The 14,279-nt window shown below is 32.7% G+C and overlaps 1 protein-coding gene across 1 annotated transcript; it reads left to right on the top strand.

The window, feature by feature from the left end:
• The first annotated feature begins 5,753 nt into the window (after positions 1 to 5,753).
• On the top strand, positions 5,754 to 13,984 carry LOC125657775 (ubiquitin-conjugating enzyme E2 C-like). Its single transcript, XM_048888538.2, has 5 exons — positions 5,754 to 5,953; positions 7,330 to 7,357; positions 9,209 to 9,295; positions 9,434 to 9,638; positions 12,463 to 13,984. Exons 1-5 carry the CDS (start codon positions 5,850 to 5,852, stop codon positions 12,579 to 12,581), a joined length of 543 nt encoding a protein of 180 aa, XP_048744495.1. The 5' UTR covers positions 5,754 to 5,849; the 3' UTR covers positions 12,582 to 13,984.
• The last annotated feature ends 295 nt before the right edge of the window (positions 13,985 to 14,279 follow it).

Raw genomic sequence — 14,279 nt, forward strand, 5'->3', positions numbered from 1 at the left:
AACCCTGGGGTTGTGAAATTCACAATTGTGGTACATCCTTTTCTGCTTTTCCTATTATAGGCATTTAGTTTTTATACCGTATAAGCAAAATTAAATGAGTCTTTCATTAATTCAAATGATAAAAACAGTAATCACTATGATGATTTTGGCCCCACCTTGGAACCAAAACTCTTACTCCTTGAGATCGTCAAATTTACAATTTTGGTAAAGGATTACCTACTCCTAAATATCTTTTTAAAGTATAAGTTTAAATTTGGCACCAATAACGGTAATGAAGATAGGTAAATGTTTTGCACATATATACACTATTTATACCAAGTTTGGTCATGCCCTGGAGTCAGAACCCCAACCCCGGGGATCATGAAATTTACAATTTTGATAGAGCCATTCCTGCTCTACATCACTATGTATTTTAGTAACTGGTGTTCATTTGTGGAGAAGAGTTTTTTAATATTGGTCAATGTATTGCAATTTTTGCCCTGCTTCTAAGGCCCCAGGGATGCAGAATTAGGCCCTGAAATTTACAACTTGTCCTTTTCACAAAAATGCTGCATACCAATGATGTAGCAAAAATTATAGAATATATAGTAATTAAGAAGATGTTGAATTGTTAAAACATTTTTTCACTGACTATTTTGGCCCCACCCTGATACCAAAACCCCTACACCTGGAATCATGAAATTTATGGTTTTGGTAAAGGACTATCTACTCATTCTACATTATGTAAATAACCGTTTAGGTTCAATTTAGTATCAAAAGCATTAAAGAAGAAAGTTTAAGTGTTTTACACATGAACACCATATACTGTACCAAGTCCTGCCCTAGAGTCAACCTCTACCCGGGGGATCATGAAAATTACAATTTTAATTTGGTAGAGGCCTTGCTCTACATCACTATCCAAACTGACATACGGATTTAAAAGTGTCCTTTAATATTGTTACAGAAATCAAAATGAATTTACACAAGAGTTCGGGTGGGTTTTTTTCCTGTTTGTCCACCCATCCCATATGGAGCGCCAAATTAACATAAACTCAAATAATTGAAGATATCTTCAATTATTTGAAGATATCATCAATTCATTTGATGCTCGCAACAATTGAATTAAAGATCTCTTCAAATAATTAATGATATCTTCAATTCTGAATTATTGCGCGCATTAATTGAATTGATGAGAGCATTAATTCTTCAGCTGATTTAATGCGCGCTTTAATTGAATTAATGATCTCTTCAAATGAATTAATGATATCAACAATTGAATTGATGCACACTACAATTCAATTGAAGAGAGCAATAATTGATATAATGCGCGCATTAAATCAATTGATGAGGGCAATATTTGAATTGATGCGCGCATTAATTCATTTGATGAGAGCAATAATTGATTTAATGCGCGTATTAATTCAATTATTGCTCTCTTCAATTGAATTAATGATATCTTTAATTCATTTGAAGAGAGCAATAATTCTTTTAGAGAGAGCAACTATAGAATTAAAGATATCTTCAATTCAACATATCCACAACTGAATTAATGATATCTTTAATTGAATTGTTGCTCTCTTTAAAAGAATTGATGCGCGCATTAATTCCTTATACAAAAGCATTGTAAATGATTTAAAGATATCTTCAATTGAATTAAAGATATCATCAAATTATTTATACCGAGCTCTAAATTAATTATTGCGAGCAATATTTCTACTAAATTGATGCTCTCATCAAATGAATTGAAGAGAGCAATAATTGAATTAATGCGCGCATCAAATCTATCATTGCTCTCATTAATTGAATTAATGCGTGTATCAATTGAATTGAAGAGAGCAATAATTGAATTAATGCGTGCATTAAATCAATTATTGCTCTCATTAATTCAATTGATGCACGCATTAACTCAATTGATGAGAGCAATAATTGAATTGAAGCGCGCATTAATTTATTTGATGAGAGCAATAATTGATTTAATGCGCACATTAATTTAATTAAAGAGAGCAATAATTGAATTGATGATATCTTCAAATAATTGAAGATATCTTCAATTATTTGAGTTTGTTAATTTGGCGCTCCATAATCCCATTCCGTATCTGGGACATAACTACATGTACCTCAAGGTTGCCTATGATCAAATCATTCTGAACCATTTTGCGCATTTCTGGATCCGCTCCTTTCAGTACTATGTATTGTGTAATGTTTTAGGAATAATTCAACCTTTATTACAAACACTGCACTTTGGGTTGGTTTAGCTGCTGATTCAAAGCATACATGTATATTTGGAGGAAAACGAGCGATCAAGAGAATATAGATAAAAATCCCAAATATCTGTGTAGGGGGGGGGGGGTGTGAGAGGGATCTACCCCTTCCATATATGGGTCAGTAAATTCATAACTCTAAGCTTACATTCTTCCCCCTTCACCATTACTATCAAACATAGAGGGGAGAGTCACCCATGTAATTGTAAATAAGGGAACTAAAGTGGTGGTTGGGGGGGGGGGGACACCTGATGCTATGTACCTATAATAAATATTGCAACTAATCAAAACAATACTATATCTTAAAATGAAATATTAGTACACAGTGTTTATACATGATAATATGCCTCTCCATTTGTTTATTTAAAAAAAGGGGGGGGGGGGGCATAAACATTTTTTGTTGTAAGTGAATTGTTCAATATTGACTGATTGATGTCAGGGGTCTTGCTATGGCACACCATATTTATATTTATTCCTCTATAAAGATATCTCATATAATTTACAGTTTATAAGATATCTCAAAGTTTATGAGATTATCTTATATATCAAGTAAGATATTTTATCAAGTTTATGAGATATAAAAAATAGAAGATATCTGATAAAATTATTTTTATAAGATATCTTATAAAACATATAAGATATATGCTTTATAAGATATCTCAGAAACTTTATAAGATATCTGATATATTTTATAAGATATCTCATAAATGACTATATAATTTAAAGTTTATAAGATATCTCATTTAGATATATTATAAACTGTATAAGATACCTCATAATCTTTATAAGATATCTTATACATTAAATAAGATATCTCAAAAAGTTAATACAGATATAATGAAATAAGAGAAAATTCAGTTGACAGCCTCTTTACAATATTGAAAGACAATGATCCATCTACCCGTTTATTCAAGGACATTATTGAAGAGCCAAGGGATGTTGATTTATAAAGGATCGACGACATGGATTACTTCCACTTTGGTTTACAAACAACGATTTTGCGAGAATTATATGAATTATGTTCTGATTAGTTATTATTATCACATCATTAGAATACATGATAAAGTCATTTTAAATAATTGCAGTATATAAAAAAAAAACAAAGTATGCTAGGAAAATGTTCTATGAAACATTTAAAAATAAGTAAACTTAAAACGTTACAAAAATGGTTTTTAAAAACACTATTATAACATTTCTGGCAGTCAATGTTTTTTGAAAACATTATATATAAACATTCCCGTGACCAGTGCATTTCTGATTGAAAATAGACTACGTCCAACTTTCCGTATTTTTCCTGTATTTTTTCCCCACATATTTTCCAGATTTTGTTCTTTATTTTCTTGGTTTCACACATTCCCCCCGTATTTTTTCTACATTTAAAGCACAGCTAGGCACTTGGCTTGGAGTTTAGTAAGACTTTGGGTACGATTCATTTTTATCATAAATCTACATTAATTCAACTTTAATCTATCATTTAGATTTTTTTTAAAAAATCTAATCGCGCATGGAAAATAACTTTTTACATGTTGTGGACGCTAAAGGTGAAGTTATACGTATAGTATATCCCTTGCTTTTTCGGCGCTTAACCATACTATATTGGGTACGATTTTTTGCTGATTGTTTGCTAAATCTATATCAATCTAACCTAAATATATCATTTAGATAAAAAAAAAAAAATATATTCTAACTCTAACCGCTCACTGAAAACAACTTTTGACGTGTTATGGACGCTAAAGGTGAAGTTACATGTATGTATGGTTACACTTTTTGTATCTTAACTTTGACCCCCGGGATTAGTGTGAAGTTGAAGAGTTAGGAAGTTCTGACCCAGGGGATTAGGAAGCTCTGGGTGATATCTGCTTAGATATACCGAAAAAATTCGCAATTCCATTAATTATGCCTAACCCCAGGTAGTCAAGAGTGTAAAATGTAACTTAACCCATTTGGTTGAGATCCCCACCCCAAGGGGATAGGAGTTTAGTCAGACCCCTAATAATATTATTTCTAACCACCCTTTAGCCCCCAACCCGCAAAAATTTCGTTCAAAATTGTCCAGTCATGGGACCACGAATATCTGAATCCAGCTGCTATAAAATGACTAAAACCGACCGATTTTAATGATTTTTGCAAACAACCTGCCTTTTAAGCCTAATAACTTGTTAGCAACGTTAAAAATTGTTTAAAGTATTTTTAAAAAAAATTGTTTTACCTCTAAACATACTATACTTATGTTAGTATGACTAACCATTTTTATGCTAAATCTACATTAATGTTAATCTATCATTTAGATAAAAAAAATCTTCTAATCGCGCATTGAAAACAACTTGGCAACTTTTTACGTGTTGTTATCAATAAAACTTATATGGCTAATGACCAATGAAGATGAAAATATTCTCATCCAAATTAGTAAGATGATTTTAAACAGTGGGATATAATACTACAAATGTTACATTTCATTGCATTATGCACATTTTCTCTCTTCATACTTTACACCTGTAGGCTGTCTTGGCTACTGGGAGTACAAGACCAACAGTCTGGTACAACAATTTACTACCAGATTGTTAACAGGCACTGTCCCTTGGTACTCCCTGTAGTCAGGTCAACATATCGTGTTTTTATTCTCTCATATAACGTTATTCTCTTTTATATAAGTATTCTAACCTTCCTGCTTTAGACATAAAACATTCAGAACAACTGGATCCTGCGTGTAAATATGTAATATACTAGCATGCTGTATTCAGTAAGATGATTTTGAACAGTGTAATATGATACTGCAAATACATGTCTTTGCATTCTACACATTTCCTTTACTTTACAATAGTAAGCTGTCTTGGTTACTGGGAGTACAAGACCAACGGTCTGGTACAATAAATTTATTACCAGACTGTTAACAGGCACTGTCCCTTGGTGCTCCCTGTAATCAGGTCAACATATTGTGGGTTTGTGGGTTTTTTTTTTTTTTGTTTTTTTTTTATTCTTTCATATAATGCTATTATTCTCTTTTATATAAGTATTCACACGACACTATCATTATCTGCTATCCCAGTAACTTATGTGAGGCAGTTGGGTTATTTTATTTATCATGCTGTTAATTTAAATCTTGTCTGTAATCAGTATTTCATATATAATTATATAGATATGTGCAGTGCAGAAGTGTGAACTTTGTCAGTATTACCAGTAGTACTTCTAATTGATTGTTATTTATTTTCATTGTTGTAATTAATTGCCTGTTAACATGTACATGCCCCCTGAGGGCCCTTGATTGGTGAATAAACTATTATTATTATAGGGATGATTTTTCTGCTTTATTTATGCATAGATTATCCAGGGAAATTCTACATGTGGTCCCCTGCTGAAACTGTTCTGGATCCGCCAGTGCAGTCTGCTTTTAAAAAAAGAAGTTTTTTTCTCGGGCGATTGATATATATTCCGATCGCTACCGACTTCTTCAAAGTACGACTTCTCAAAGATTCACTTGTTTGTATATAACATTGAATACGATTGGTTCACTGAAGCCAACAAGTCCATTCATTGGCTATTGGATTTTTACACGATTTTCAAACCGAAGACAAGTCAAGACAGCTCCAGCAGTTTGTAAATAAACCCGACATGGCTACACAGAATACTAACCCTTCAGCATCAACGACAACAAGAAGCAAAGACGTGTCTAGATCTTCAGGACAAGCGCGAGACAACCACTCAGTTAGCAAACGGTTTGTTTACTGATTTTTCAATATGTAACGTTTGTAATGTAAAGATACACTAGGCTGTAATATGATGTTCACAAGCATAGGAGTTTGAGCTATTTGAAATAGCTTGGTTTTTTTTTAAGCTAGTTTAAATAAAATTTCTTAAGTGCAGTGCCAAAAAGTCGCTTAATGATTTTTGAACAGGTTTATACTATAAATTATAGCTAACCACATAACACCACAAGTAACGCTGTTGTTAGACTTCACAACTTTTGTTGTTGTGTTCACTATGACTATTCTCTGTGCGTTGAAGCATAGATAAATATGATAACTTTACATTGTGGAATCTGATTGCCCATCCAATATTCTGTTGATCCTCATTGACTTTTATTCTTTAAGCTAAAATAAATAAGACACACAACAGCTGTTGCTTAACAACTTCTAATCATTTAACTATTTTGAAACAAAACTCTCTTAAGAAATGTAATTTAAAAAGTTGTTTTTTTTGGTTTTTCTTTATACATTGTGTCAGTGTTCCTGTGGTTTGAACTATTTCTTACAAACAGCATTTTAAAAGCAGTAATAGACTAATAGTATTTTAATGACTACATGCTGCTGATCGAGTTATGAAAAAAACTAAACTAACTTTATTGTACCGGACCTGCATAATGAACATGCATTTATATGAAAAATAAATCAAGTCACTGTGTCAGAACTGCGTAGTAATATCATGTTAGGAGTGTTTGCAAGGTTCATTGTTTTATATTTATAAACAAATGAATTTGGAATCATCAAGTTGTTGGATCTAGAATCAGGGCTCAAAATTAACATATGGTCTTCAGTCTGTGAATGGTTGAAAGTTTGACATTTGTTTTAGTTAGTCTGATGGGACTAGTAAATTTTCTAAAATGTCATATTGAAAAACCTACTTATCGAAATGCATTTGGCATTCCTCTGTAGATATCACACGAACCTGGTTAGTAAATATAAATCTCACATAAGTGTTACAATATTGTCTGAGGCATATTGAGTTCAATTCCAATACCATTATCTGATTTTAATGACATTAACGAAATATTTTCATTATTTCTGGAAAACTCTGGTGAACTTGTAAATTTTTCTGCGGACTGATTGAAATTATACCTTATCAGTCTGGCTGGACTGGTAGTCTGGTAACATAAAAAGGTAGTTTTAAGCCCTGTAGAAGTAACTTAGTTGTAGGCCTAATGCCACTTTATAGTAATGTGTTTCATTTTTACCATATTATTATATATTTATATATATACATGTATAGAGGCATGCATTATTATTTTATAGCCATGAAACTAGGTAGACACTGTAAACTATACAATACAGCATGCAGTAATCTTATTTATGTTGCGTTTCTTATGATTTTTCAGACTGCAACAGGAGCTGATGACACTGTTGGTAAGTCTTGGGAATTTATTTTATGATTGCATAATAAATGAGAACTTTTATTAAAATTCGAAATTGTAGATTTACATAACATTTAGATATATATATATATTGTCATCTTTAAGATTTTTTTGTGAGAAAAAGAATAATTTGATATAACCCTCTCTTGGGTTTGACCTGACACTAATGTGGAGGTATCAGATAGCACTAATGAGACTTAATTATATAACATTGGACTACAGTGATTACAGCACCTGTTCAGTGTCCTGTATCACAAATTTAATGATTTTCTGCAGCCTTAAATTTACCTTTGGGTATTGTTTGGTCATATCAAAACAACATGATATTTTTGGTCGCAATCACTAACTGATCGAATGATCATGAGTGAGTCGGATTTAGAATAAACAGTTGACAAAAGAAAATGCAAGTTTTGATTTTAATATTGTAATTGGAACAAATGATTTTCGTCAATTTTGAAAAAAGTGCAGCTTGTGGCTACCAGATAACATACATTTGTAATAATAATAAAGGGACTGATTCACGATTTGCCTTCAAATTTTGTTTTTCACTTTAAACATGTTAAATGATAAAAATCTACAGTCTAATATGAAACTTAGAAGGCTTTACAAAAAAATTAAGGTTATTCATCATGACAGAAGCTCATTATAGAGAGTTTATTATTTGTTTTGAAAACAAAGATGGAGGTGTGTTATTGTTTACGGGTTTTTTTTAAAATAAATGGATACTGGTCCAAGTTTATTATATATATCACATCTCAAGTATACTTTGGGAAAAATGTGTCATTTAAAAGTTAATATGTGTGATTGTACAAAATGAAGCTTTAAGATGCTTTAAATTACAAAATTAACGTTTCACTTGTTTGTTTGTTCACATAAAAAGACCTGAGTCTTTGTTTACGTAACACAGAATCGTTTGTGTTTACAACTGTGTTACAACACAGAATCAAACTACAAATTTGTAGTATTAATTATGAGTTATCTATAGCTGCAGCGCTTTGAAATTGAAGTCATTTCGACGTATTAGTCCTTTATAAAAATTTTGTCTGGAGGACAATATATTAAACTGGTACCCCGCTGATTGGTGGCTACACACAAACATAAGAGATGCGAAGTCATCAGGGTACCAGTTTAGGCAAATGGGAACAGGGAATTATTTTGTAATTACTGTTGTATCCAATGTGTTTATAAACATTCTGAAGAACATTTTGTGATTTTCAATTTCGCCATCTTTTTGGGTCATGCAAAATTTTACCAATATCTTAGACCCTATGTCGTTAACATGAAAAATGAAGGGGAAAAAATTCGAAAACGTGAACCAGTCCCTTTTACATGCAGACTCCAATTTAAAAGAAGAAGAAACCAGAGAAGCACATACATTTTATATGTACAGTATTTTAGAATTGTATCTAATTGTCTGTATAAGTGGATGTACCTGACTAGCTTAAACAGCGAGTCTGAGACTGGTACACTGTGAACTCCATGGCACCGTCTTGTTTTACAAACATGTAAACCGTTAACGGTCAGCTGTGGGGTTTTAAACCATACACAATTATAGATAAGTCTTTGAAGATAAAGCCCCCAAGAAAACACTGGATTTAAGTCCTGAGTTTTACTCGAGTTTGGGATGCGTTTGAGGGCTCATCATATAAGACACCCTTGCGTCTCAAATGAATTTTCTGTAAACAGGATAAAGATTCTCATGTTAGTGACAGCCCTTGTAACACCAAAGTCAGAGTCAAGATACAATAAATTAAGGGAAATTTCTACACTTGAAATGATTTCATGTTACTCATGTGATGCACTTGCTATGTTCTATAGTTTTAATGAATTCAATATTTCACAGACTAAAGGAGACCCAGGTGTGTCAGCATTTCCTGATGGAGACAACTTATTTAAATGGATTGCTACACTAACAGGACCTAATGGAACAGTAAGGGTTTAAAAATTAACCAAGTCTCTTAATTATATAAATTTATGAAAATGATGTACTCTTTCTGTCAACGGATTTTATATCACTGCAGTTCAGATGAGTAAAACTAACAGTGTCTTCCTATACTGCATTGTACAGGTTTATGAAGGACTGAAATATAAGTTAACCTTGGAGTTTCCCAGTGGATATCCTTACCAGGCTCCAACAGTGAAATTTGATACCCCCTGCTATCACCCCAATGTTGACCAGAGTGGGAATATCTGTCTTGATATCCTCAAAGAGAAGTGGTCAGCTTTGTACGATGTTAGAACAATACTCCTGTCCATTCAAAGCCTGCTTGGAGGTAAAAATTATGTAATTTACACATAATTTAGGGTTCTCACTAAGATCTTTGCAAGGTGAGTCCTGGCTTGGATTTCTCGAAACAATATTAAGTCAAAATTTGGACTGAAGTTTAAGATTTTACTTAAATTTTAACTGTTCAAATAAAAGAAAACTCAAACTTAAGTTTGAGAATTTTTTGAGAAATCCCAAGTCTTTGACTCATGGCTTATGAGAAGCTTCAGTCGACTTGATTAGAAAATTTGATGAGTCGAGAACAAATTTTGATTGTTATTTTTGTATATTAAAGATTGATGTGTTAATACGGGATATCGGAAACTAGAAAATTTTGGAATTCTTCAAAAAAAAAAGCTACGAAAATTATGCGTCACTTGGGCAACTCTTGTATACAAATTAGTGATGGCTAAAGATGACTTATTTCTGATACAATAATATCTGCCTGGTTTGAAGATTATTTTTCAGAATGTTGCAAGTGAATGTCCTAGTACCAAAACATGAGTTATTGGATTCAATTTCTGATGTTTGGTAGCGGATATAAAGCAAAGAAAATTTTTATTTCCTACACCGTATGCACTTGTGTGGATATTTACTTTATGAGATTTTCTTGAGTCATTAAAACAACCCACTGCTATGAAATGATATCTTTATCACAATAATTTATAAATTGATCTCCAGAAACGTACAAGTGTGGTTATGACTCAAGAAAAATTTACCAGTCCACCAGAGTTTTCCAGAAATAAATAAACATTTTGTTTAAGTTATTAAAATGAAATAATGGAATTTCGAGCCCTGAATCCCAGTTAATTCTCCATACTTAAACCATAACATCTAGATCTATTTGAACTAATATCCCCACAAATATTTTTAGGTAAATATTTTAGATAATAAATCATCCCAGTTTGGTTAAATAATAATTATTCAAATAGGTAAACTCACAGCTACCTGGCTTTCATTAGTCTGGCACGGTCCTCATCCCTGTCACACGAGTGTAATGGATCAGACCTGGCTTTTGTAGCATTTTCAATAATCAAGAGCTTATTTTACCTTTAGATATTAAAACTACTTTTTGTAATTATACCCCCCGCAACAAGTTGTGGGGGGGGGGGGGGGGTATACTGGAATCGGGTTCTCCGTCCGTCTGTAGACGCAATGGTTTACGGGCTCTAAAGCATTATCCTTTCCACCTACCGTCACCATATCATAGATATGGACTACCCATGGGATGAAGATGTTCCCTATCGATTTTGGGGTCCAAAGGTCACACGCACTGGACATCGAAGTAGCAATATGGTTTGGTTTGTCATGCCATTTGTTTTTTACTCTCAGAAAAGAGGTAGTTTATACCTATTACCAACACCCTTTGGGAGATTGGGGTAAGCGGGGGGTATTCTTAGTGAGCATTGCTCACAGTACCTCTTGTTTCTATTAATTATTTATCTTTATGATAAATAAAGAACAAATACATAACTTGTAACAAATATTATGAATAGATACCAATAGCAACAGGGTTCGAATTGACTGGCTACCTAACATGGCTACGTCAACAAAAGAAATCATATGAAGCTGTGGGTTTTCGGGTTGTATGGAGATTTAATGAATATTTGAAAGTAATGTTTGGACACAAGTATAGTAGGAAAATATGATGGGAATTTTTTGGTATTAAATTTATAAGATGACAATGCAAGAATATAGTAATATAAGGCCTCAACTGTGTGCTAGGGCTGAAACGATATGCCCCCTTCAGTCTTCACGATATGATACATATTGCAATGATTGAGCCACGATTCAATACTTTCAATACGATACAATTCACTGTAACAGAAGAAACTGATCTAATAGCATTGTTTTATGAAAAATTTAATTACCAAGATTCAAAATCATAATTTTAAGAGCAAAATGTTTCCAAACTGCAAAAGGGTAAGAAGCCTCTTGTCTCTGGTTTAAACTGATAAAGTTCATAATTATTTTCGTCAGCCTCAAGCCAAACAAGTCTGAACGTGATACGAAGCTATTTTGTCCCTCATGCAGGTAAAAATAATGTTAACAGGCTGAGTCTGATGTGCATTACTGAACCCTTTTGTAATAAATGCATCGAACCGAAAATCGAGAGAATGAATTGAGCACTTATATTGAACAGTATCAATATTTTGGTGAATCGTTTCCGTCCTACCGTGCGCATGTGTTTGTTCGCCGTAAATTGAAGGTTTTTACACAGTGTGGATCTGTAGCTCTTTGATCCGTCACAATATTTTTTTCCGAGAGGTACAATTCTGCAGTGAAGTTTCGAGATGAGAGCTCTTCTGTGTAGGAGGTGCATTTAGTGGAACTTTGAATGCTTTTAAAGTGGGACAGAGTGGACCTACAGTCAGTGGGGAAGATGATAAATTTAAATATGTAAATGTAGGAAATACAAAATATTATCAAAAGAAATATTTTATTACAGTGGAAACATAAAAACAATGTCATATTTGCAAGTAATATCCTGGATATGATACATATGAGCAACGAAATAACGTGATATAAAAATTCTGTGTATTGATTTAATTACTCCCTGAATATTTAATATTTACTTAGTTTGTGTATCAGTCGAATTTGGGTGATAAAACTGTATGAGAAACTTAATGAGCAGATTCACTTATGTAGTGATGAATATTTGTTCCACTCCCACATGTAAACAAATTGTTTCGTGCCTTTTAAATGATATGTACGAGAGTTCTCCAAAGGGAAATAACACTGACGTATATCGAAGCCTGCATATTGGACAAAAGTTGCTGCACAAATATTGATTATTTTGACCAACTCTGTTGATGTTTCTCTCTTCACAGAACCTAACAATGACAGCCCCCTGAATGCTGATGCTGCTGCCCTGTGGACTAACCAAGAAACCTACAAATCTGTTCTCCTGGAGAAGTATGAAAAAGATGTTCGTAGTAAACAGTCGTAGCAGAAATCGACCCGCCAAACCTGTCAGTGCAATACCCATGTCTGGGAGTCAAAGACATTCCCATGTTCTGTGAAACTTTGATGATGCTTATGTTTTGGTTTATTACTATATGACGACCAGAGTTTAACAATTTAAGAAATTCTGTGAAGATAACTTTTTGTCAGTGTAAACTATTCCTGTTTGAAAGCTAGAATTTTTTTTTTTATCTTTCTATGAAAGTTTCACTGAAATTTTCAATATGGAACATGATTGACCTGGTAATTTTCATACTATACTTGGTCTTGTATTGAAATATAGGACACATATTTATATGCCATGTAAACATGCTAGTTAATTAATGAACTATCATAATTACTAGGTACTTTTTCATAGATTAATAATCTATATTACAGAACAAATCTCCATACATAGAACTACTGTTTATGTACTTGTATCATTAGGATTCACATTCTTTGACAGAAAAGAAAGATTTATGGTTGTGTTTAAAATATGAAGGGAACAAGCACTACATCATATTAAAGTATACAAGAAGGTGTATCGGCCCAACTGCACAAAATCTTAAATAAAGTAAAATTAGTATATATACAGTATTTTGTACCACCAATGTGCAATTTTATGCTCGAGAGATCAAAGATTTGTGTCTGTTTCCAAATTTAACTATTAAGGTCATGACTGTTGCACATAAAATAGAAGGTTCACAATAAGTAGAGTGAGAGGCAAAGGTCTTGTTTTTGAGTGGTTTTTACATGATTTTTAAGGAATATTTTTCTATGCACCAAAAGAAAGTGAGTTGTTAACCAACACTGACAGTAATTATATTCGTGTCACATGTGCATATTTTGTTGATGTGTGTGAAAGATGTGCAAATGTATTTACTTCTTATTTATCATGCAGTCTACAGTTCTCATTGCCCTCCATTCTTTACCATTCTCATTTCTTCCAACTGTAAATTTTAAAATTTGACTGCTGGAAAACAGGAGTTAAGTCCCTGTCACCAAAAGCAAGCTTCATCTAATGGTACAAATCATTACTTAGTTCAGGGACAATAACTCTGGAACCTGTATATGTTTGTAGATGTGTCTATATGGAAATGTTTGAATGTTGTGTATTTATATCTGTTTCTAGAAATATCTCTCTATCCCTCCTTTTTCTCCTCAATTAAAATTTGATTTGTACTGGTACATAAAGTATGTCTGCTGCAAGAAAAATTAAGTGGCAGTCACCAGCGAACCAGTGTAAAACTAGCCATGCTCCCCGCTTACATGAATGCATCCAGGTTTCAAATTTTGTGCTGTAGATAGCATACAATGTAGGGGAGTACTGACCTTTCAGTGGAAAAATTATACATAATGTTGTGTTAAACAATACATGTATGATAAATAAAATGAAACTTATATACAGTACATGTCAAGTGTTTATTTGTTATTTCAGAATGGTTTATATACTTCGGTAAACAAAGTTTGGATATGTATTTATAAGCATTGTTAAGTGATTGTCTACGAAGTGCCAAATTAACATAAACTCAAATGATTATAGATATCTTTATTTATTTGAAGGTATTATCCATTTATTAGTTGAATTTATGCACGCATCAATTCAATTATCCCTCTCATTAATGCGCATATTGATTCAATTAATGAGAGCAATAATTGAATTGATACACATATCAATTCAATTGATGAGAACATCAATGTATTG

The sequence above is a fragment of the Ostrea edulis genome, chromosome 1 (assembly GCF_947568905.1).
Source record: "Ostrea edulis chromosome 1, xbOstEdul1.1, whole genome shotgun sequence".
Lineage (NCBI taxonomy): Eukaryota > Metazoa > Mollusca > Bivalvia > Ostreida > Ostreidae > Ostrea > Ostrea edulis.